We start from the raw sequence: 25,885 nt of genomic DNA on the forward strand, positions 1-25,885 counted from the left end.
TATCAGTGTGGATGACGGATCACCACCTCAAGCTGAACCTCGGCAAGACGGAGCTGCTCTTCCTCCCGGGGAAGGACTGCCCGTTTTATGATCTCGCCATCACGGTTGACAACTCTGTTGTGTCCTCCTCCCAGAGTGCAAAGAGCCTTGGCGTGACCCTGGACAACACCCTGTCGTTCTCCGCTAACATCAAGGCGGTGACCCGATCCTGTAGGTTCATGCTCTACAACATTCGCAGAGTACGACCCTGCCTTACACAGGAAGCGGCACAGGTCCTAATCCAGGCACTTGTCATCTCCCGTACCTTCAGGCTCTGATCAGTCCCTACACCCAAACGAGGGCATTGCGTTCATCCACCTCTGGCCTGCTGGCCCCCCTACCTCTGCGGAAGCACAGTTCCCGCTCAGCCCAGTCAAAACTGTTCGCTGCTCTGGCACCCCAATGGTGGAACAAGCTCCCTCACGACGCCAGGACAGCGGAGTCACTCACCACCTTCCGGAGACACTTGAAACCCCACCTCTTTAAGGAATACCTGGGATAGGATAAAGTAATCCTTCTACCCCTCCTTACCCCACCCCCCCAAAAAATTTAATAATAATAATTGTAAAGTGGTTGTCCCACTGGCTATCATAAGGTGAATGCACCAATTTGTAAGTCGCTCTAGATAAGAACGTCTGCTAAATGACGAAAATGTAAAATGTAAATGTAAATGCAAGTCTTTGTTTCAATGACATCGTCAAACCTGTCCTTTTAGTTCACTTCACTTTCACTTTAGTCAAATATTATGGATGTACTGACAAGATACATGTCTCTCAGCCCTACCAATGGGAGTCATTGTCCACAAAGAGGCACGGCGGGCTGTCTAGCTCCCGCCTATCATTTATTTGGATTGGTGAATACATCTCATTATTGTAATCCTTTTTTGAATATTCGATGAGGGTTGTTGACGTCAACTGCCTGTATGCAATGGAGTGAGATGCTGTGCTACTAGTCTCATGCCATGAGTATGCATAGCCATCTCGAGACAACTCTGATATAAGGTGTTCTTTCTCAAAGTTGGTGGGATAAGTGTCCCACTTATATCAGTACACTTGTAACAACTTAAGCATTACGAAACTTCTATTTGATCAAATAAACCTCACGTAGCAAATAAGCCATACATTTTTTTGACACTCTCTCATTGACCTCCATACAAAAACTCCTTGCTTGCTGGGCGAAAAAACTGAAAATCGCCACCTGCTGGAGGGAGTTGGGTCTCTCTCTTCCTCTTCCTTTCTGCTGTAGTGAGACTTCACTTCCCTGAGCTCCCATGATCTGATGTAACCAATTTGACTCCATAACATAACTAGGGTTGTCAGTTTGACTTTAAAGCGACAGTTTACTATATTTTCTTACTACTGTAATAGATAGTCCTGATGCACTTGACATTTTTTCCTGTATTTGTTCAAATTAATATGTGTATTTCTGTATGTGAAGTAAATGCATATGGATGTTGCACATTCTTACTTTACCAATATAAAAATCAATATTTTGAGGTGTGGTGGGACTGACAAGAATGAGCGGTGCCTTATGTATGATTTCTGAAGCAGGCCATATAGGGTTTATAAATGCTTCATTAAGCCTTAAAAGGCATGTTTAATTTACAGCGGGACTGGAAATATTGGTACAGGATCACCAGCAGCTCCTCAGAGTAGACCACCTGACTTTTCTTCTCTCAGGGATTGATGACCAAAGCAGAATGATAACAAATGATCAGGATGAAAAAAGTTGTTCTTGAGTCAACAGTCAATAAATGGTATTTGCATTTTCTTTGGATTTTTATTAAAAAATACTATTGCAGAGTGGTCTTTGAGTAGATTTGACCATGTTGTTGTACACAGTATTTACAGTATGCTGCATCTCTTTAATGTCTAATTTCCCTAAAGGGTCAGTAGTCTAGTCAGTGCACAATGCACGTGTGATCAACCAAAGACTGAGGAAACTGATAGGAAAGTAATGTTGAGCTATAATTGCCACAGAAAATGTATGAATTATTCATCCCTAATACTAATAACAGTTGATGGGTATGAATAAACACTGACGTATTATTTATTACATCAGCTATTAGAATACTACTTCCATACCATATTTGAATAAATCCATTTGATAAATCCTTTGGTATGATACAAGCTGGCAAAGTTAATTGTATTGTAAGGAATTATCTGAAACTTTGCAGTTAATCAAAAGTTGTAATGCTCTGTTAATGAAATATAATATGGTATTCACAGTTTTTACACCACAGCTTGGGTGTTGACAGATTTAGCATATTATCATATAATACAGCAGCTACACAAACCTTTGGTTTTACTTTTGGAATATGGAATTAAGAGACATTAGTTAATGCCTTGACCTGTATCCTCAGGGCCAGATTACCGAACAGGCACGCAGGGCGCGTCCCCCGGGGCCCCTGACCTCCAGGGGGCCACCAACCCATTATCTTTTATTTTTGGAGGTTGGGGACACCCTGGAGATCAGGGCCCCCCAGATAGCATATGATAGCAAAATGTGTAGAATTGCAGGAAATTAGCTTATAAACTGCAAAATGCCCTCTCAGTCTCTTGGCAAAATGTGTAGAATAGCAGGAAATTAGCTTTAAAACAGCAACATTTTCTCTTAGCCTCATGACAAAATGTCTACAATAGCATTAGCTATAAAACTGAAAACATTTTCAACACTAAAAATCTAGTCAGTGCCCTGGGGCCCCAAATGTGGTAGTCCGGCCCTGTGTATCCTTGGTAATATATGAAATTGTGCACAGACGTCCACTGTGTTTAGGCAACACATTCTCAGCTACTGTATGTCACTTACAATGTTTGTAATTTTCATATGCCTTGAGTAGAAAAGTCTCCATGTTTGCTTGCATTGCTGGCATGACTGCTAGCCTGAATCTGAAGCTGGGGACACAGAAACACTTCTTCCATTTGATTTAATGTGGAACCCGTTCCAGACCCGGGTCAGGTTTCTGGTATTTGGGTTAGGGAGGACTCTGAAGACAGAATATAAACAGAAAACTACACAAGTGATAGAATACATATTCCTGCAATAATTACTGTATTGCCAAAGCCTGGACACAATGTCAGTGATGCAGTAAGCTTACCTTTGGTTGAAGTGACATGGATGCCACAATATTGAGAATATTCACATGAAATTCTTCATTAGAATGTAATATTCACAAGAGGTCAGCAAACTGATATGCTCGCACACATTGCATTCACATGCAAAGATCTTCATTGTAATCTGGCAGCACAAACACCTTCAGCGTCAATTACAAGATGAACCTAAATGTGGTGGGTGTGCTTTGTCAACCACTGTCAAGTTGTATAAACAGATTATGTCCAATGCATTTCAATAAAAATGAATTAACCTTACTATCACATACAGTAGTCAGCATACATTAGTAAAGAGCATAAATTGTTCGATTTCATTCCACTAAAATACATATATAACATTAGCTAAACTATATTGCACAGGGCATCTAACTCTTTTTGAATGTGTTTGATATTGACTTTCTAACAGAAATGGGAGCATCAAACTACGTAACCTGGAGTGTATTCATTCTAAATGTGGCTCTTATTCAAATAAAGAAATACGTAAAGTACCCTGACATTTCAACAACACCAGTTTCTTCCAACAACCATTTGTTCTGATATCAATTGACATGAGGATGGAATTTATGGCAACATAAGGTCCTACTGCTTTTAGCGGCTCAACGAAACCTGGGTGAAATCCACTGGTGACAAGCCTCCTCATGAGAGATAGACCACGCAGACGGACAGCACGACCATCACCACTGCCACACCACACAGCACCAGCACCATGAAAACCTGGCTGCGCTCGCAACACTGCTGGCTTTGGGGACCTGCCTCCTCGTCCGTGGAGAAGAGGCCCAATGAGGCGCTGTCCGTGCTGGCCGGGTCGGCGTACTGGGGCCCGCGGGCCTCCACCATCCAGCGCAGGACGTTGACCTTCTCCTCCATGTCCTCCAGCATGATGTCCACATGGGCAATCTCCTCCTCCAGCTGGCTCTGCTCCAGATCCTCTAGGTTGGCGGGAACCTGGTCCTCGGCGCGGGTCAGGTCTGCCAGGCTGAGGGCCCGTGCTGCCACCTCGCTGGTTTCCCCTGGAAAGTGGGAGAAGAGACATGTGAGAAGAAGAGCTAGCCATGAATGATAATAAGGTTACCACAGCTTGTGGATGCCCAGACTAGGATGTAGACTATATGGATGTAGACTAATTCAAATATGGACCTCAAAGCCAGTTCTACTGAATTTTTTTCATTCTTCCTCTCTAATCAGGGACTGATTTAGACCTGGGACAATAGGTGGGTGCAATTAATGATCAGGTAGAACCAAAAACCAGCAGTACTTCGGACCTCGTAGGGTAAGATTTGAATACCCCTGCTATAGAGCTAAAGAGTCAGCGGCCGGTGGGTTTTTATTAACTGCAGTTTAGAATTGGTTTGTGTGGAAAACAATACGAATCACTGCCCATCTGACTGTGGCACTTGCTAACCTTGTATGCCAGTCTGCACTAAGGTGTTGTTATTGACCAGGGAGAAGTTGGAACCCATGTTGAAGACTTTGCACATGTCTGCATGGAGGAGTTCCAGGCTGGAGGTAAAGGCCACCCAGAGCAGTTCCATCTCCTGTCTCTCCTCCTGGGGAAGTGTCTTATCTCGTAGCCGTGCCGTGAGGTGGTGACGGCTGGCCACCGCTAACTTCTGGGCCTTCTCCCGTGTTAGCCGCAGCTCATCGCGCAGGTGCAAGCTGTCCGTGCACCCACCCACACACGAGGCGAGGTGGTGGTAACATGCCACCACCTGTTGGACATGAGGGGAACAAAAATGATTTACAGGTCACTCAAGTAAAAACGAAACATTGCATACTGTAATATCATTTTCATACTATTGTGCCAGTCCCAATCGCACTGTGCTGACATTGGATATTTTATTTTTACATATCTCATCTTATCATCATTGTTCCAGAAACTATGGTGGATGTGTAACCAGGCCAGTGAGTGCAGTACAGATCACCCAAGACTCAGTAGTGTGAAAAGGGTTGACTGATTAGACACAATATACAGTATTTGTATTGTAACATCTAGATCTGTGAAAATAGATTATGTGTACTAGAAACAATTGTAGGACTGTAGGAGGCGGAGAGCCACAATGGGGATGAATTATTGTCTTTGCTTAGATCTGCTGATTAGATTTGACAATTTAAAATACATTAAAATGTTACACCCGGCAACAGATACATATACCAAAATCTGTCGTCAAGGATATAAACACAATATAGTCAAAATACTTGTTTCCATTGTGTCTGTAGGTCAGGAGACAAGCCATGGAACTGCAAGTCCTTCATGGAAAATGTGCTGTGTTTTGTAAACACCACTGGTCTGCATATGGTCTTAGGTTAAATGTATGTATTTACAAACTGCATCAGTTTGTGGTGTGGGTGAAATTACAAAAGACAGTGGTGGATTGTGTAAAAATGGACGAGGGTTTCAGTTTAGAACCAGAAACAAGCTGTATGTATATCTTCTCTGGTTGCAACTAAAAAAAGTAGCCAGCCCAGTAAAGCGTAGCACCTTATTCTAATACTGTGCCACACATAAGTTGTATGTTCGTTGTCGGACCAACATGATGTTTAAGATTTGCATAGGCATGTAGCAGAAATTAATAGATGAGGCCATGCCACATATATTTCTCCAACCTCATCCTTTTCAGCTTTAGAGGCTGGGCTGCCATTGAGTTAAAACACACATTCTGAACTGTGGCTTTAAACACATTAAGTAATTTGACTGTATACTGTCATGTCTGTGGTTTTTTACTGAGCTGTATTAGCACCTTAAGGCCAGTAGAAATGCCTGGAACTTGATTGTTCATTTGTTGTGGTCCTCGGCACAAAGTTCCAGTAATTTGGCATATTTGAGAGGACTATGTAAACAACAATAATTGGTTCAGCAACTATTCTCATTCAAACCTGTTAAAATAATATAGGCAGTGGCCAAGCTACTTTGCATGAATATTGTAATTTCCCTTTTGGCCATCAGGAGGTGCAATGGCTCTACTATTTGTGATAACCAAAGGCTGCTAGGGTGCAATGGTACTTAGAAAGTTACAACTACTCTTTGAGGTAATTATTAGTAACCTAATGTTGCTCTGAAAATCAGAATCTCCTAACTAGCTCTGAGCCCGACACTAGGTTAGACAAATTTCAACAAAGTATGACAGTTTCATTGATTCAAATCACAGGAGTGGTTATTAATAGGCCTTCAGAGCTTAGCCTGACAGATTGGTTTACATGACAACTATGACTAATAATCTGATTGCCATAGATCTATTTTTGGATAAGCCTAAGGACCTTGTATAGGGGCTTGCCTAGTCATCATAAGAACCTTTAAGGTAGAGCCGGATTGGAGATATTACAGGCAGTGAGTGCATGGGAGAGTTGCAGGTGTGCAGCAAAGGTCAACCTACTACCACACAGTGCATTTCTGGCACAATGTCCACTCTTCAATCACTCACAGTCCTATTCATTATCAGTATCAATATCTTGACATTTTGATTATGATATGCTACAGTGCATTCGGAAAGTATTCAGAACCCTTGACTTTTTCCACATTTTGTTACGTTACAGCCTTATTCTAAAATTGATTAAACCGTTTTCCCCCCCTCATCAATCTACACACAATACCCCATGATGACGAAGCAAAAACAGGTTTTTATATATTTTTGCAAATGTATAAAAAATTACCAACGGAAATATCCTATTTACATAAGTATTCAGCCCCTTTACTTAGTACTTTGTTCAAGCACCTTTGGCAGAGATTACAGCCTCGAGTCTTCTTGGGTATGACGCTACAAGCTTGGCACACCTGTATTTGGGGAGTTTCTCCCATTCTTCTCTGCAGATCCTCTCAAGCTCTGTCAGGTTGGATGGGGAGCGTCACTGCACAGCTATTTTCAGGTCTCTCCAGAGATGTTCGATCGGGTTCAAGTCCGGGCTCTGGCTGGGCCTCTCAAGGACATTCAGAGACTTGTCCCGAAGCCACTTCTGCGTTGTCTTGGCTGTGTGCTTAGGGTCGTTGTCCTGTTGGAAGTTGAACCTTCGCCCCAGTCTGAGGTCCTGAGTGCTCTGGAGCAGGTTTTCATCAAGGATCTCTCTGTACTTTGCTCCGTCCATCTTTCCCTCGATCCTGACTAGTCTCCCAGTCCCTGCCGCTGAAAAACATCCCCACAGCATGATGCTGCCACCACCATGCTTCACTGTAGGGATGGTGCCAGGTTTCCTCCAGACATGACGCTTGGCATTCAGGCCAAAGAGTTCAATCTTGGTTTCATCAGATCAGAGAATCTTGTTTCTCATGGTCTGAGAGTCCTTTATTTGCCTTTTGGCAAACTCCAAGCGGACTGTCATGTGCCTTTTACTGAGGAGTGGCTTCCGTCTGGCCACTCTACCATAAAAGCCTGATTGGTGGAGTGCTGCAGAGATGGTTGACCTTCTGGAAGGTTTTCCCATCTCCACAGAGGAACTCTGGAGCTCTGTTAGAGTGACCATCGGGTTCTTGGTCAGCTCCCTGACCAAGGCCCTTCTCCCCCGATTGCTCTGTTTGGCCAAGTGGCCAGCTCTAAGAAGAGTCTTGGTGGTTCCAAACTTCTTCCATTTAAGAATGACAGAGGCCACTGTGTTCTTGGGGACCTTCAATGCTGCAGACATTTTTTGGTACCCTTCCCCAGATCTGTGCCTCGACACAATCCTGTCTCGGAGCTCTACGGACAATTCCTTCGACCTCATGGTTTGGTTTTTGCTCTGACATGCACTGTCAACTGTGGGACCTTATATAGACAGGTGTTTGCCTTTCCCTATCATGTCCAATCAATTGAATTTACCACAGGTGGACTCCAATCAAGTTGTAGAAACATCTCAAGGATGTGGCACAGTGGCTTAAGGCACTGCATCGCAGTGCTAGCTGTGCCACTAGAGATCCTGGTTTGAATCCAGGCTCTGTCGTAGCCGGCCGCGACCGGGAGACCCATGGGGCGGCGCACAATTGGCCCAGGGTAGGGGAGGGAATGGCCGGCAGGGATGTAGCTCAGTTGGTAGAGCATGGCATTTGCAACGCCAGGGTTGTGGGTTTGATTCCAGTATGAAAAAAAAAAAAGTGTATTTACTCACTAACTGTAAGTCGCTCTGGATAAGAGCGTCTGCTAAATGACTAAAATGTAATGATCAATGAGCTGAGCTCAATTTCGAGTCTCATAGCAAAGGGTCTTTATTTTTAATACATTTGCAAAAAAATCTAAAAACCTGTTTTGGCTTGGTCATTATGGGGTATTGTGTGTATTATTTAATCCATTTTAGAATAAGGCTGTAACGTAACAAAATGTGTACAAAGGGAAGGGGTCTGAATAATTTCCGAATGCACTGACTTAAAGGCCCAGTGCAGTCAGAAACTTGATTTTCCCTGTGTTTTATGTATATTTCCACACTATTAGGTTGGAATAATACTGTGAAATTGTGAAAATGATGATAATGCCCTTTTAGTGTAAGAGCTGTTTGAAAGTGCACCTGAAATGTCAGCCTGTTTTGGTGGGATGGAGTTTTTAACCTTCCCTGGTGACATCACTATGCGGTAAATTAGTTAACACCCACTGGACACAGACGTCAATTCAACGTCTATTCCACGTTGGTTCAACGTTATTTCATTGAAATGACGTGGAAACAACGTTGATTCAACCAGTGTGTGCCCAGTAGGTAGACCAATACGAAAGCGAGTTCCAAACCTCCCTGCCAATAACAATCCCAGACAGTCCTAGCAAAATTCTTGCTTGAGATATTGCTCTTTGCTAAGAAGCAATTTTTTTTTCTTTTTGACTATTTTAATTGAAAACAATCACAGTAAGTTACTTCATTCTTACCCAGAAATAATTTGATATTGAGATAAAATGCCTGCATTGGACCTTTTAAGAGAACATATGTTGATATCATTTCGTAGTCCCAGTGCCATGCTGGCTGTCCTTTTGTACTTCTTGTGTAAGGATGTCAGGCACTTACTACTAACTATGCCCAAGACAATAAAAAACCCTTTGGGTAAAAAAGCACTTTCACTGAAAAGAAATGGCCTAATGGTTCAGTGCATTACCAGGTCTACTATAACAGCAGCTTTGTAAGGAAGTGGTGCATGGGAGGATCAGTAACTAAGATTCCTTGTTTTTATAGTAAAATAGATCAAATGAAAACTTGCAGATTATTTAATGTTTATTTCATCCTTTAAATTAGACCATTCTGGAAAAAATGATCTAGTTTAACAATGCAATATGTTCAGGTATTATGAAAAAGGTAAGATGTCCTATGCCCTATGGATGGAAAATGTATTTAGAACTCATTGGCCTGGTTTCAGCTCTTAACATAGCCACGTTAGGCTGACAATAATCTGTGCTCAGTGAACTCAGGGTGTTATGTGATACACGGATTGCATTAATACCTTAATATATATTTACAGACTAATATGGAATACTCACATAATTGATATTTGCATTGTTTACCATATGCTCAGTGTTTATTTGGAATATTACAGTAAATCATTTGGCATATTCAGTCTTTCAATTTCAATTTAACAGAACTAGAATCTAATTTTCACCTCCGACAAATTCACCTAAAGCAGATACAGTAAGGGTCATAGTTTAGGATAATAGATTTCTGCATATTTAAGAACTATCTGCAATAAAATATTGAATATTTATATATACATAGTAGGCTAAGATATCTTGATATCTTAATAAATATGAGCACAACAGAACAAACCATTCAAATGATAGTATATGCTCTAAGCTTTGTTACACGTTAACTTTTCCAGAAGTATAGTCTATCATCCTCATTTAATCAGAAGATAAGTGGACTGACTAACCCCTTTGTGAGAAGAATGGAGGACAGATTCTTTGAACAAGTATAGACAAAACCATAACTCGACAAAACCATGATTGTCAACCTGAGCATCTCACCTTTATGAGTGAGTTGATAAGAGCCTTCCCCTCTTCCAGAGTCTTTGGTGAGCTGGTAGTGCCATCGTCACCCACTTTGTTGTTGATGAGTGGCATGAGGGCTGCTGGTCAAGAGCTGCAGACCCTGTCACAGCAGGCGAGCACAAAGCCCACCCGTCCTTCGGTCCGCCGGTCACCCCTGCACTCACTTCCCAGCCAGACCCCTCATTCAACACTCTGCACCCGGGACAGTCAGAATCCCATGGCCATGCAGGCTACAAAGTCATGCACCATAATTCTTATTCCAAAACTTTGCAACGTCAAAAAAGGCAAACATGAGGTCTTCCACTCTTACTTTCCACCTAATAATCCCCCACTCCCAAAATAAAAGTCAGGTGTAGAAAAAGTCAACGAGTACTACAAAATGTTGTGTATGGGATAGTGTTGTCTAAGTCCTTAGCAAGAGCAGTGATAATCCAGCGATTGACCCCTTTGGACTGATGCAGGCTTGGCCCCAGCGACTAATCTCATTATCCACCCCCCTAAGGCACGATGATGCTATTGTGCAGGAGATGCATGGGTGCCCTCCTCAGAGACATCCCTTTCACTGACTTATGGGTGGTGGGGAGGTTGAGGAGGGGGAAAGTTTTTTTGTGTCTCTTGGCAGTGGTCTACTGTCTACGGTACACGTGGTCTACAGCTGTCATTACCTCTCCAGCAGCATGATACAACCTTTTTACTAAGTACTGTACTGCTGTGTACCTCTTTCGATTAATTTATGAATGAATGTACAGTGAGGGCAAGTGTGGACTGTTTTGATCAGATATTGCTCTGAATTGTGCCTTTGGGGTCACCATCATGCCTTCAACATATGAAGACACAGTTTACTGTCACAAATAATGCGGGTTAAGTGTTTTGGTGACTTTGCATTAATACTGTGATACAGTGAATAGAGTAACTGTACCATGATTTTGTTCACCATGTTCTCACACTTCTGAAATCTGTTCCAAGCATAACATGTTGCGACTGAAAGGTCACCCTACTTTAAGTTTTAAATGATTATTCAATAAAGTCTAACTTTAAATGGAGAGAGTCTCGCCTCACCCTCACACAAACATACCGGTCATGAAAATTGATTTCTGTCCATGAGTTGTATGTGTGTTGTTGTAAATCAGTTGTCAACATTGTGAGGTTACTCATGAAAATTACTGACTGTTTGTATTATTGACACACTCATCCATTAGCACAATAGTATCTTTCTTGTCACACCCTGATCTGTTTCACCTGTCTTTGTGCTTGTCTCCACCCCCCTCCAGGTGTCGCCCATCTTCCCCATTATCCCCTGTGTATTTATACCTGTGTTCTCTGTTTGTCTGTTGCCAATTCGTCTTGTCAGGTCTTACCAGCGTGCTTTCCTGTCTTCTTGTTGCTCAAGTTCTTTTTCCCGGTTCTGACCATTCTGCCTGCCCCTGATCCTGCCTGCTGTCCTGTACCTGCCTGACTCTGACCTAACTACAAACCTCTGCCTGCCCTGACCCGGACCTGCCTGATTCTGACCTGATCACGAACCTCTGCCTGTCCTCGACCTGCCCTTTGCCTGCCCCGTGTTTATAATAAATGATCTGAGAACTGTACTATCCGCCTCCTGTGTCTGCATCTGGGTCATATCCTGAGTCGTGATGTTTCCTTCATAAGCAAATAGAAGACTGAGCAATAAGTGGAAGAAGCACTTAGTGTGGATTAGAACTTGAATAGAGAGCAGTAGAGGGCTCCTTTGTCCAATCAGCTTCTTTTGTGGTTGTTTCCACCCAGGCCTTTTACCATGTCATTTGAGGTTCACAGTGCATCAACCATGAATGCCCTTACATAACTTTGTTGTAAAGATTGATTTAAAAAAAGAAAACACATCACATACCCACACACATTCATTACTTCTAAAGTTAAGTGTGATGTATAAAGAACTAATGACCTTGTGATTAAGAAGGGTGACCTTGTGATTAACACTGCTACTCCTACTGCTCTCTCCTCGTCTGACCATGTGTTCTCGCATACCCCGAGAGCATCTGGTCAGCGGGGTGGTGGCACAGGAATCCTCATCTCTCCCAAGTGGACATTCTCTATTTTTCCCCTGACCCATCTGTCTATCTCCTCATTTGAATTCCATGCTGTCACAGTCACTAGCCCATTTAAGCTTAACATCCTTGTCATTTATCGCCCTCCAGGTTCCCTTGGAGAGTTCATCAATGAGCTTGACAAGTTCCTTTCCTGAGGATGGCTCAGCCCTCACAGTTCTGGGGGACTTCAACCTCCCTATGTCTACCTTTGAATCATTTCTCTCTGCCTCCTTCTTTCCACTCCTCTCCTCTTTTGACCTCACCCTCTCACCGTCCCCCCCTACTCACAAGGCAGGCAATACGCTTGACCTCATCTTTACTAGATGCTGTTCTTCTACTAATCTCACTGCAACTCCCCTCCATGTCTCCGACCACTACTTTGTATCCTTTTCTCTCTCGCTCTCCTCCAACACTACTCACTCTGCCCCTACTCAGATGGTAACGCGCCGTCGCAACCTTCGCTCTCTCTCTCCCGCTACTCTCTCCTCTTCCATCCTATCATCTCTTCCCTCTGCTCAATCCTTCTCCCTCCAATCTCCTGATTCTGCCTCCTCAACCCTCCTCTCCTCCCCTTTCTGCATCCTTTGACTCTCTATGTCCCCTATCCTCCCGGCCGGCTCGGTCCTCCCCTCCAGCTCCGTGGCTTGATGACTCATTGCGAGCTCACAGAACAGGGCTCCGGGTAGCCGAGCGGAAATGGAGGAAAACTAGACTCCCTGCGGACCTGGCATCTTTTCACTCCCTCCTCTCTACATTTTCTTCATCTGTTTCTGCTGCTAAGGCCACTTTCTACCACTCTAAATTCCAAGCATCTGCCTCTAACCCTAGGAAGCTCTTTGCCACCTTCTCCTCCCTGCTGAATCCTCCTCCCCCTCCCCCCTCCCTCTCTGTGGATGACTTCTTCAACCATTTTGAAAAGAAGGTTGACGACATCCGATCCTCGTTTGTTAAGTCAAATGACACTGCTGGTCCTGCTCACACTGCCCTACCCTATGCTTTGACTTCTTTCTCCCCTCTCTCTCCAGATAAAATCTTGCGACATGTGATGGCCGGCCGCCCAACAACCTGCCCGCTTGACCCTATCCCCTCCTCTCTTCTCCAGACCATTTCCAGAGACCTTCTCCCTTACCTCACCTCGCTGATCAACTCATCCTTGACCGCTGGCTATGTCCCTTCCGTCTTCAAGAGAGCGAGAGTTGCACCCCTTCTCAAAAAACCAACACTCGATCCCTGATGTCAACAACTACAGGCTCTCCGCACTGTTAAAGCTAACTCTCTCTCCTCTGCTCTTGTCCTTCTAGACCTGTCTGCTGCCTTAGATACTGTGAACCATCAGATCCTCCTCTCCACCCTCTCCGAGCTGGGCATCTCCGGCGCGGCTCACTCTTGGATTGCGTCCTACCTGACCGGTCGCTCCTACCAAGTGGCGTGGCGAGAAACTGTCTCTGCACCACGTTGTCTCACCACTGGTGTCCCCCAGGGCTCAGTTCTAGGCCCTCTCCTATTCTCGCTATACACCAAGTCACTTGGCTCTGTCATATCCTCACATGGCCTCTAATATCATTGCTACGCAGACGACACACAACTAATCTTCTCCTTTCCCCCTTCTGATAACCAGGTGGCGAATCGCATCTCTGCATGTCTGGCAGACATATCAGTATGGATGACGGATCACCACCTCAAGCTGAACCTTGGCAAGACGGAGCTGCTCTTCCTCCCGGGGAAGGACTGCCCGTTCCATGATCTCGCCATCACGGTTGACAACTCCGTTGTGTCCTCCTCCCAGAGTGCGAAGAGCCTTGGCGTGACCCTGGACAACATCCTGTCGTTCTCCGCTAACATCAAGGCGGTGACCCGATCCTGTAGGTTCATGCTCTACATCATTCGGAGAGTACGACCCTGCCTTACACAGGAAGCGGCACAGGTCCTAATCCAGGCACTTGTCATCTCCCGTCTGGATTACTGCAACTCGCTGTTGGCTGGGCTCCCTGCCTCTGCCATTAAACCCCTACAACTCATCCAGAATGCTGCAGCCCGTCTGGTGTTCAATCTTCCCAAGTTCTCTCACGTCACCCCGCTCCTCCGCACACTCCACTGGCTTCCAGTTGAAGCTTGCATCTGCTACAAGACCATGGTGCTTGCCTACGGAGCTGTGAGGGGAACGGCACCTCCGTACCTTCAGGCTCTGATCAGTCCCTACACCCAAACGAGGGCATTCCGTTCATCCACCTCTGGCCTGCTGGCTCCCCTACCTCTGCGGAAGCACAGTTCCCGCTCAGCCCAGTCGAAACTGTTCGCTGCTCTGGCACCCCAATGGTGGAACAAGCTCCCTCACGACGCCAGGACAGCGGAGTCACTCACCACCTTCCAGAGACATTTGAAACCCCACCTCTTTAAGGAATACCTGGGATAGGATAAAGTAATCCTTCTACCCCCCCTGTCCTGCTAAGCATTCAAAATATAACGAGTACTTTTAGGTGTCAGGGAAAACATATGGAGTAAAAAGTACATCATTTTCTTTAGGAATGTATTCAAGTAAAAGTAAAAGTTGTCAAAAATATAAATAGTAAAGTAGAGTACATATGCCCCCCAAAAACGACTTAAGTAGTACTTTCAAGTATTTTTACTGAAGTACTTTACACCACTGTGTGTGTGTGTGTGTGTGTGTGTGTGTGTGTGTGTGTGTGTGTGTGTGTGTTGTACTGTTGAGACAGAGAGCGCTTCTGCTGCAGCAGGCAGCTCAGCAGAGTCACGTTAGTCAGGAGAGCAGCACGACAAGTGATGTGAGATTCAACAACGAACAGCAGAACTAGCTAGCTAGATACTCCCCCCTCAAAATTATTATTTGGTTGGTTCTTTGTATCTGTCCACACCCAGTCCTACCAATCATTCCAGCCAACACATCAAGGGAGAGAAACTGAGAAAAATCATCCAACAGTTTCAGAGAGAGGGAGAGAGAATCTAACAATGTGCTTTCTCTCTGGCTATGTAGCTAGCTAGCTAACATTGGCCAGAAAGTTGAAGTCAGAGGAGAGAGGGAGCAACGTGCAGAGGTGAGGACAGAGGAACCAACCGATTTGACACGCTAGTTTACTGGCTAGACATGATTCTACTGTCAGAATGCCATGCAAATGGGCAAAATATGGGCGAAAATATTGCAAAGACTGGGAAAGAGAATGGGGAATAATGGAATGGATTAAGAGCATCGTAGGAGATTACAGAAAAGTTTACAGTAGGTATTGCAAATCAGAAATGCAAGCGTACCACGGCAATCTTATTTCTCATGCACAAACGAAGAAACACAAAAGAAACGCTGCTCAAATTTCATTCTCATTGTTTTAGACAGGAACTACATTTGTAAGAGAGAATAACACTGTTAAACGATCAGAGTTACAGATGGCTGCACATATTGCATGCCATTCCAGAATTGCAACTGTAGATCGATCACCTGGGATGTGTTGTTGAAGACATTGCAAAGTAAGGAATCAATAGCACAGAACAAAATGCACAGCGCTCATAAATGCAGTTATAGGGCCTGCAGTGCATGAGGAACTAATAAAGGACATTGGGAATGAGTCTTACTTCCGTGCTACATTTGAATGTATCATAGCAAAGTAGCTACTGTAACGGTCACAGATTATATTTTTTCACAAGTTTGAAAACAAAAAAACAGGAAGGAGAATAGCTAGTTAACAGTAGCTAGCTAGCTAAATATGTATTTAAATTTTTTACGTAGCTATTTACAGCTAGAATATGTAATATAATAATAATATAATAATATGCCATTTAGCAGACGCTTTTATCCAAAGCGACTTACAGTCATGCGTGCATACATTTGTGTATGGGTGGTCCCGGGGATCGAACCCACTACCTTGGCGTTACAAGCGCCGTGCGCCGTGTCAAGGAAAAAGTCCAGATTCAGGTAAGGTTAGTCTACATAGCTAGCTAACTAGCTACTGTAGCTAACTAACTCCCAACACATTTCTTGTTGTTCTAGCTAGCTGCAGCAGTAATGTTAGTCATTCTTTGAAGTACAAAATGTGTCTACATTGTCCATTTTAACATTTTACAGAAGAGCAATGGGAGGAAGCATTGTCAGCCCCAGGACTTCTTGGTAACTTAGGCAGCTTTCAAAGGTTGTCACAGATGGTGAAATAATGTAGCTAGCTAGCTTGCAAATATGAGCGGGACTAACGTTAATTTGTTTGCTCTAATGAGTGGTCATGCTCAGCCAGATTATGAACGAAGAAGCTATCAGGCTGCTGTAGTTTTGATGTTACTTTTAAATGTGAGGATTAATATGCTGATAATCAGTGCCGATTTTAGCATGTAAATCTTGGTGGGGCAAACAAAAACAAAAGAAATTGGGATGCATGCCAGCAAAGCCACAACACAACACTAAACAATACATTAATTGCACTATAACGATGACAAATGGTGACCACAAACTGTTAGGGCCTACATAAAGCTGTCCCAACAGCAGAGTCCTTACAGCAGTCCCAAAACCTTACCACTGCTACACCTGGCTATCAGCGGAACCTTGTCTGGCAGCGAAACAGTTAATTCAGCCTAATTTACTGCCTTTAAAAGAAAACATAGCTGATATGGCTGACTTGCTTAAACAAATGGGGTTTCTACTGACAATTGAGATGTACAAACTATGGCATAAGAGGATGACAAGTGGATAAGAGGCAATCCATAATTTTGGTTAAGGAATTAATGACAAAGCTAGGACGGACGTAGTCAATATAATATTTGTTCAGCACTTTTGAAATGTACAGCGACAGAATTCAGAACATGGGCCGTTCTTACAGTGTTCTCCCTGTACACCAAGTCAGAACCGTAGGATAAATAATGGGGTCATATAAGCAGACAATGAAAGCTCTTACAATATTCAATGATTACATTTCTCTAAAACAGGTTATAGGCTACATGTGTACCACCAAGTCAGAACAGTAGGCGAAATTAAGAGGGTTAAATAGCCCAAATTATTAGGGTGATGCACATGGGCTACTAATAGCTTACTACACAACATACACTTAGTATTACCTTCTTAGCTATGGTATACATATCTCCCTGGCATATTACATTTATGCAGCAGTATAAAATAGATTTTTGGACTCACCTTGTTGTGCTGTGCTCACTTGAAAAGGGAGGTGGCGCGGCGGTCCTTCGTGGGCAAATTCTGTCATCAAAGTCTGGCATTCTCTGGATTTATGGTGCTTTCAAGACAACTGGGAACTCTGAAAAAACCAAGGTAGAATCATGATGACGTCAGTGATCTTCAGGTAGTAGCTCTAGAAAGAGGCCCGAGTTCCCGACTTACAATTCCGAGTTGGATGACCGCTCATAACGTATTTTCCCAGTCGGAGCTTGTTTTTTCCCCGAGTTCCCAGTTGTCTTGAAATCACTGAAGTCAGATTTCCCAGTTTACATTTACATTTTACATTTTAGTCATTTAGCAGACGCTCTTATCCAGAGCGACTTACAGGAGCAATTAGGGTTAAGTGCCTTGCTCAAGGGCACATTAACGTCATTTAGCAGACGCTCTTAGCCAGAGCGACTCACAAATTGGTGCGTTCACCCTATAGCCAGTGGGATAACCACTTTACAATTTGGGGGGGGTTAGAAGGATTACTTTATCCTATCCCAGGTATTCCTTAAAGAGGTGGGGTTTCAAATGTCTCCGGAAGGTGGTGAGTGACTCCGCTGTCCTGGCGTCGTGAGGGAGCTTGTTCCACCATTGGGGTGCCAGAGCAGCGAACAGTTTTGACTGGGCTGAGCGGGAGCTATGCTTCCGCAGAGGAAGGGAGCCAGCAGGCCAGAGGTGGATGAACGCAATGCCCTCGTTTGGGTGTAGGGACTGATCAGAGCCTGAAGGTACAGAGGTGCCGTTCCCCTCACTGCTCCATAGGCAAGCACCATGGTCTTGTAGCGGATGCGAGCTTCAACTGGAAGCCAGTGGAGTGTGCGGAGGAGGGGGGTGACGTGAGAGAACTTGGGAAGGTTGAACACCAGACGGGCTGCGGCATTCTGGATGAGTTGTAGGGGTTTAATGGCACAGGCAGGGAGGCCAGCCAACAGCGAGTTGCAGTAGTCCAGACGGGGAGATGACAAGTGCCTGGATTAGGACCTGTGCCGCTTCCTGTGTAAGGCAGGGTCGTACTCTCCGAATGTTGTAGAGCATGAACCTGCAGGAGCGGGTCACCGCCTTGATGTTGGCGGAGAACGACAGGGTGTTGTCCAGGGTCACGCCTAGGCTCTTCGCACTCTGGGAGGAGGACACAGCGGAGTTGTCAACCGTGATGGCGAGATCACGGAACGGGCAGTCCTTCCCCGGGAGGAAGAGCAGCTCCGTCTTGCCAGGGTTCAGCTTGAGGTGGTGATCCGTCATCCATACTGATATGTCTGCCAGACATGCAGAGATGCGATTCGCCACCTGGTTATCAGAAGGGGGAAAGGAGAAGATTAGTTGTGTATCGTCAGCGTAGCAATGATAGGAAAGGCCATGTGAGGATATGACAGAGCCAAGTGACTTGGTGTATAGGGAGAAAAGGAGAGGGCCTAGAACTGAGCCCTGGGGGACACCAGTGGTGAGAGCACGTGGTGCGGAGACAGCTTCTCGCCACGCCACTTGGTAGGAGCGACCGGTCAGGTAGGACGCAATCCAGGAGTGAGCCGCGCCGGAGATGCCCAGCTCGGAGAGGGTGGAGAGGAGGATCTGATGGTTCACAGTATCAAAGGCAGCAGACAGGTCTAGAAGGACAAGAGCAGAGGAGAGAGAGTTAGCTTTAGCAGTGCGGAGAGTCTCCGTGACACAGAGAAGAGCAGTCTCAGTTGAATGACCAGTCCTGAAACCTGATTGGTTTGGATCAAGAAGGTCATTCTGAGAGAGATAGCAAGAGAGTTGGCTAAAGACGGCACGCTCAATAGTTTTGGAAAGAAAAGAAAGAAGGGATACTGGTCTGTAGTTGTTGACATCAGTGGGGTCGAGTGTTGGTTTTTTTGAGAAGGGGAGCAACTCTCGCTCTCTTGAAGACGGAAGGGACATGGCCAGCGGTCAAGGATGAGTTGATCAGCGAGGTGAGGTAGGGGAGAAGGTCACCGGAGATGGTCTGGAGAAGGGAGGAGGGGATGGGGTCAAGCGGGCAGGTTGTTGGGCGGCCTGCAGTCACAAGTCGCAGGATTTTATCTGAAGAGAGAGGGGAGAAAGAAGTCAAAGCATAGGGTAGGGCAGTGTGAGCAGGACCAGCAGTGTCATTAGACTTAACAAACGAGGATCGGATGTCGTCAACCGTCTTTTCAAAGTGGTTGACGAAGTCATCCACAGAGAGAGAGGGGGGATTCAGGAGGGAGGAAAATGTGGCAAAGAGCTTCCTAGGGTTAGAGGCAGATGCTTGGAATTTAGAGTGGTAGAAGGTGGCCTTAGCAGCAGAAACAGATGAAGAAAATGTAGAGAGGAGGGAGTGAAAAGATGCCAGGTCGGCAGGGAGTCTAGTTTTCTTCCATTTCCGCTCCGCTGCCCGGAGCTCTGTTCTGTGAGCTCGCAATGAGTCATCAAGCCACGGAGCTGGAGGGGAGGACCGAGCCGGCCGGGAGGATAGGGGACACAGAGAGTCAAAGGATGCAGAAAGGGAGGAGAGGAGGGTTGAGGAGGCAGAATCAGGAGATTGGAGGGAGAAGGATTGAGCAGAGGGAAGAGATGATAGGATGGAAGAGGAGAGAGTAGTGGGAGAGAGAGAGCGAAGGTTGCGGCGGCGCATTACCATCTGTGTAGGGGCAGAGTGAGTAGTGTGGGAGGAGAGCGAAGAGAGAAAAGGAAACAAAGTAGTGGTCGGAGACATGGAGGGGAGTTGCAGTGAGATTAGTAGAGGAGCAGCATCTAGTGAAGATGAGGTCAAGCGTATTGCCTGCCTTGTGAGTAGGGGGGACGGTGAGAGGGTGAGGTCAAAAGAGGAGAGGAGTGGAAAGAAGGAGGCAGAGAGAAATGAGTCAAATGTGGACATAGGGAGGTTGAAATCCCCCAAAACTGTGAGGGGTGAGCCATCCTCAGGGAAGGAACTTATCAAGGCGTCAAGCTCATTGATGAACTCTCCAAGGGAACCTGGAGGGCGATAGATGACAAGGATATTAAGCTTAAATGGGCTAGTGACTGTGACAGCATGGAATTCAAATGAGGAGATAGACAGATGGGTTAGGGGAAAAACTGAGAATGTCCACTTGGGAGAGATGAGGATTCCTGTACCACCACCCCTCTGACCAGATGCTCTCGGGGTATGCGAGAACACATGGTCAGACGAGGAGAGAGCAGTAGGAGTAGCAGTGTTTTCAGTGGTGATCCATGTTTCCGTCAGCGCCAGGAAGTCGAGGGACTGGAGGTTGGCATAGGCTGGGATGAAGTTAGCTTTGTTCGGAGTTAACAGTTGTTTTGAGCGTGGCAGAAATCATGCTGGATTGACAGCATGGCCAATGTTGAATGTTTATCATTTTAAGCTTGGAAAATAGACCCTTAAACCCAGACATGGGACCACACTGTCACGCCCTGGCTCTGGGGACACTTGTATGTTGAGCCAGGGTGTGAGTTTCCTTTGTGTATTCTAGTTGTTGTATTTCTATGTTGGCCAGAGTGGTTCTCAATCAGAGGCAACGAGTGTCAGCTGTTGCTGGTTGTCTCTGATTGGGAACCATATTTAGACAGGCTGTTTTCCCACAGTGGTTGTGGGATCTTGTTCCGTGTTGGTTTGTGTATGTAACCAGGGACGTCACGTTTTGTTGTTTTGTTCGTGTGATCATTATCTATAATAAATATGTTCGCAAATAACGCTGCGCATTGGTCCTCTGTTCCCGATGATCGTGACAGAAGATCCCACCAGAACTGGACCAAGCAGCGGGTCCAGGAGCCATCGCCAGGGAAATCTCTAGCGGATATCCAGCGCCTCCTCGACTGGGTCAAGCCGTGTGAGCAAGAGAGGGGCTTGACTTGGAAGCAGAAGAGCGCGAGTTGGGCGAGAACTATGGAGGCCTGGTCCACAGGGAGGAGAGACTCCCAGAAATTTTTTAGGGGGGGGCTCACGCCGTGGACGACGGGGCAGCAGGAGACCGCGATAGAGCGGCCCAGTGGGTTGGCAGAGGAGGCCGCCAGGTTACGGGGGCCACTGGTCAAAAAGGGGAAGGAAGGTGTAGAGGCACGGCGAGAGGTACTGGGGTGTGTTACCAGTCCGGTCCGTTCCTGATCCCTGCGTAGGGCCAGTGGTGTGTGTCCCCAGTACGGTCCGGTCTGTTCCTGTCCCTTGCACCAAGCCAATGGTGCGCGTCGCCAGCCCGGCCCGGCCTGTTCCTGCTCCCCGCACCAAGCCAATGGTGCGCGTCGCCAGCCCGGCCCGGCCTGTTCCTGCTCCCCGCACCAAGCCTATGGTGCGCGTCGCCGGCCCGGCCCGGCCTGTTCCTGCTCCCCGCACCAAGCCAATGGTGCGCGTCGCCAGCCCGGCCCGGCCTGTTCCTGCTCCCCGCACCAAGCCTATGGTGCGTGTCACCAGCCCGGCCCGGCCTGTTCCTGCTCCCCGCACCAGGCCAATGGTGCGCGTCGCCAGCCCGGTCCGGCCCGCTCCTGCTCCCCGCACCAAGTCAATGGTGCACGTCGCCAGCACGGTCCGGCCCGCTCCTGCTCCCCGCACCAAGCCTATGGTGAGCGTCGCCAGCCCGGTCCGGCCCGCTCCTGCTCCCCGCACCAAGTCAATGGTGAGCGTCGCCAGCCCGGTCCGGTCCGTTCCTGCTCCCCACACCAAGCCAGTGGTGTGCGTCGTCAGTCTGGCACGGCCCGTGCCTGTTCCACCGGTGCCTGGTCCGGCACCGGTCAGTTGCTCCACGCCGGAGCTAGAGCAATCCGCTCCACCAGTGTTCAGTTCAGCTCCGGTCAGCAGGGCCAGACCGGACCAGGGGTACTTTGGGGGGTTAGAGAGGGAGTGGGGATCATGCCCGGAGCCGGATCCGCTGCCAAGGCGGAGTGCCCACCCGGTCCCTCCCCTGTGGTATTTGGTTGGCGCGGTCGGAGTCCGCGCCTTTAGGGGGGGGTACTGTCACGCCCTGGCTCTGGGGACACTTGTATGTTGAGCCAGGGTGTGAGTTTCCTTTGTGTATTCTAGTTGTTGTATTTCTATGTTGGCCAGAGTGGTTCTCAATCAGAGGCAACGAGTGTCAGCTGTTGCTGGTTGTCTCTGATTGGGAACCATATTTAGACAGGCTGTTTTCCCACAGTGGTTGTGGTCCTCTGTAGCTCAGCTGGTAGAGCACGGCGCTTGTAACGCCAAGGTAGTGGGTTCGATCCCCGGGACCACCCATACACAAAAAAATTTAAAAAATGTATGCACGCATGACTGTAAGTCGCTTTGGATAAAAGCGTCTGCTAAATGGCACTTTTTTTATTTTATTTTTTTATTATCTTGTTCCGTGTTGGTTTGTGTATGTAACCAGGGACGTCACGTTTTCGTTTTGTTCGTGTGATCATTATCTATAATAAATATGTTCGCAAATAACGCTGCGCATTGGTCCTATGTTCCCGATGATCGTGACACACACAGCCACTCCACTGAATAGCAGGCTAGTGATTGCTTTGCAATGCTTGCAGTTAGCCACTGATTCCTTCCAAACCACTCATTGTTGAATTTGCGATTTCAAACTTGTTGTGTAATGTTTATGGCCAATGAGCACCTATATGATTTACCTATAATTTATCTTCATATGACAAGGATTAAAAAGGATTTGCCAGTAGATTGTCGACTTGATTCATGATGATGACTGCTAGCTAAGATTTTGAAAGTATGATGTTGACATGACCAGTCCAATCAAAGCTACTGTAGATAGAACGTGATTTGATGTAATTTTATCTGTGGCCAATGACCTTGAGCCTTCTTGGATGGGCACTTCTAATGTAACTCTTATGGCAGTACCCAAGGGGCTTGAATTGTCGAGCTCTACCCTTAGATTTGGCGTTGATGAGTGACAGAACACTGAGCCAATCACGACGCAACTAGAGAACATTACCAACCCCTACGCTCCGTATTTTCCGCTGGCTGCCCTACCACCACAGAAAGCACTGAGCTAGGCTGAAACACCTGCATTTTGGTGCTGCCTTACTCAAGAAAGCAAAAAAGAGACCATGTTTGTATGCAGCTTTATTAACTCAATGATTATATATATTTGTTTACAAACTGATATGTGACACGTATTAATGCCAGAATAAAATGCAAAACAGGAACTCAAAACAGGTGGGGCTCTGCCCACTGCTGATATCCATGTTTGTCATTAGAGATGTCTACCAGAGAAGGTGTGGGTCATGCAAGGCTGTTCAGAACATCTTCAGAAAATTGGGGAGCGAATATGGAGATGACCTGTTTCCACTTCACAGTGGTAATGGCTTTTTCAGCTTCAGTCACCATCTGATTCTGATCCTGGTGCACTTTTGATACCCCAATTGGTAACCCTGCATTAAAACTAACCCTAGCCCAAAATAATTCCTGCCTGTGTGTGGTCGGTCCATGATCCAGACCCAAGTACCAGACCAGTAGCCTGGTCCTATATCTAAGTGCCATTTTGCCAGACATCACAAATAGATCTGGGACGAGGCTGGAGTTTATTGTCAACACCTGCGTTGTGTTCATTTGGCCATACTATACAACTGAAAATATTTGTTAAAGTTTTGCAACAGAAAACTGAAAAAAGGGTGTTTCCAGGAAGTCCCTCCATGTGTTTTCTTCCCTTTGGTGTGCAATGAAAGAACACAACTTCCGTGTGGGCCTCTGGAGATCAATACCCTTTTCGAAAAGGAAGCTGCAGTAAATTGTAGTAAGTGTCCTGTTTAACTCACTTTCAGGGGGAGGCCGACTGTTCACTTAAAGGGAAATGTTAACCGGTCTTCTTTTTCTACTCTGTAAGTATTGTGCTGTATAACAGCATCATAATATTGTCATGTCATAATGTCATGATCTTATATCACTGAGAGTCAAGTTACAGACAGTGTCATTTTTCGTGCATCGGAACAGTTTGACAGGTGTTATGACATATGACATGTCACTTACCCACTTAGGCTGTGTTAGGACATCTGTCATAACTGTGTCATAACCATGAGAAATGTCAAAAAATGTCCTGATGTTTGTTAGTGACATGCTATTTTGACATTTGTGCACAGAGTAAACCTTTCATTTGGCTTTGTGGCCTGCTCTGCTGTTTCAGGGTGGTACACACGTGTCAATATTAAGAGGAGTCAATGGGCCTCTTCTACAAAAAACTGTGTTGGAACTGGTGGATCAAGAGAAGAAGAAGCAAAAACTGGGTTCAAAATATGTACTGTACCTAAAGTAAGTGGTTCCTAACATTGTCAGCAGTAAGGGGTATGCAGTCTGGTATAGTGATTTGCATTTTGTACCCACCACCAAACTTTCAAATAGGTCCAAGGACTTTTCTTAGTGGACTATCATCAAGCAAGAAAGAAGCCTCCCTCCAGCCAGTCAAAATGACAACATAGAAATTAAAGGTAGGCCTATGTCACCAATTTCACTGCTTGAATGCTGCTACATCGGTCTCCTTACTTTACGGACATATTTGAGTTTTGAGCTTTTCATGATATGACATGGTTTGGGTATGTTTGAATGGTGGGGATTTGAGGAAGTATTTTCTGTGTGTAATTATTAGATCATGGTACATACCATGTGGCCATCATAAAGCCAGATGCTGTAGCAGGAGGTCAAGTGGAAGGAATCATACAAAAAGTAAGGTGGTTACCTCTTAGTGCTTCACATTGAATTCTTACAATATCTCCTGTTCATGTTATTGCATTTGACTTGAATAATTATATAATGGCCGCATGTAAATCACAAATGTGTTGTTTGTACATAGATGCTGGTTTTTCAATTGTAGCAGAGGAGGAGAGGGTATTGGATGAAGAGCAGATTCATGCTTTTTATAAGTAGAAAGCTGGAGAGGTGAATGAAAGCAAGACAAAGAACATTACTTCTTACTATGCTGCACCTGTGACAAGAATGAGACTTCAGTTTACACAGTTGTATCACCCAATTGTATCCAGGTACCCTTGAGCAGAAGGTTTAGTTTAACAACAAGAAGAAAAAAACATAAGTAATGAAAAAAGAAAATATACTTGACAATTTACACAATCTGACTACAGTGATTTTATTCTTCTTCTAGCCAGCGTTTGTGAAGGCCATGTCTAGTGGGCCTGTCCACGCCCTGATTCTGTCCAAGGAAGATAATGATTGTATTCTTCTTCTAGCCAGCGTTTGTGAAGGCCATGTCTAGTGGGCCTGTCCACGCCCTGATTCTGTCCAAGGGAGATAATGTGGGTGAAAGAGAGTCTACTTCATTGACAGCCATCATACATCCTGAACACGCTGAGCTCATCCAGCCAAAGAAAAAGTTTGGATTCTCACTGCAGTTTGTAGAGTAGAACCATTATACATGCATAATGCACGATGGTACCACGTCAGGCGGACTTGAGGGGTTAGATCAAACGTACCAGAAATCATCTAACATTTCCTTGTATCTCTTTCTCTTAAACTTCTGAATGTTAGCCAGTTTGACATGATCTAGTTTGTTTTTGTAAAATCTTTCAAATTAGCTTATTTTCAAGTACAAAGATACATCCCCTGAAAGGTAACAACTGGGGAACACTTCATTTGGATAGTCATAGTTCATTTCATATTATTTATGTATGTTAAATTAACCATCTCGCTTATCT

At 45.5% G+C, this 25,885-nt stretch overlaps 1 protein-coding gene across 1 annotated transcript; it reads right to left on the bottom strand.

Moving 5' to 3' along the window:
• Positions 1 to 1,841: 1,841 nt before the first annotated feature.
• LOC121570458 (regulator of G protein signaling 9 binding protein) lies at positions 1,842 to 10,498 on the bottom strand. The gene is made up of 3 exons (XM_041881920.2): positions 10,046 to 10,498; positions 4,552 to 4,858; positions 1,842 to 4,159 (listed from the first exon to the last, which is right to left on the bottom strand). Exons 1-3 carry the CDS (start codon positions 10,139 to 10,141, stop codon positions 3,786 to 3,788), a joined length of 777 nt encoding a protein of 258 aa, XP_041737854.1. The 5' UTR covers positions 10,142 to 10,498; the 3' UTR covers positions 1,842 to 3,785.
• Positions 10,499 to 25,885: the final 15,387 nt, after the last annotated feature.

This window comes from Coregonus clupeaformis, chromosome 7 (assembly GCF_020615455.1).
Source record: "Coregonus clupeaformis isolate EN_2021a chromosome 7, ASM2061545v1, whole genome shotgun sequence".
NCBI lineage: Eukaryota > Metazoa > Chordata > Actinopteri > Salmoniformes > Salmonidae > Coregonus > Coregonus clupeaformis.

Excerpts from the sequence above, each read along its gene's own strand:
- LOC121570458 (XM_041881920.2), bottom strand. The coding sequence starts at position 10,141 with ATGCCACTCATCAACAACAAAGTGGGTGACGATGGCACTACCAGCTCA. Across the intron at positions 4,859-10,045 it reads TTATCAACTCACTCATAAAG|GTGGTGGCATGTTACCACCA; the intron begins GTGAGATGCTCA and ends CATGTCCAACAG. Across the intron at positions 4,160-4,551 it reads AGTGCAGACTGGCATACAAG|GGGAAACCAGCGAGGTGGCA; the intron begins GTTAGCAAGTGC and ends CCCACTTTCCAG.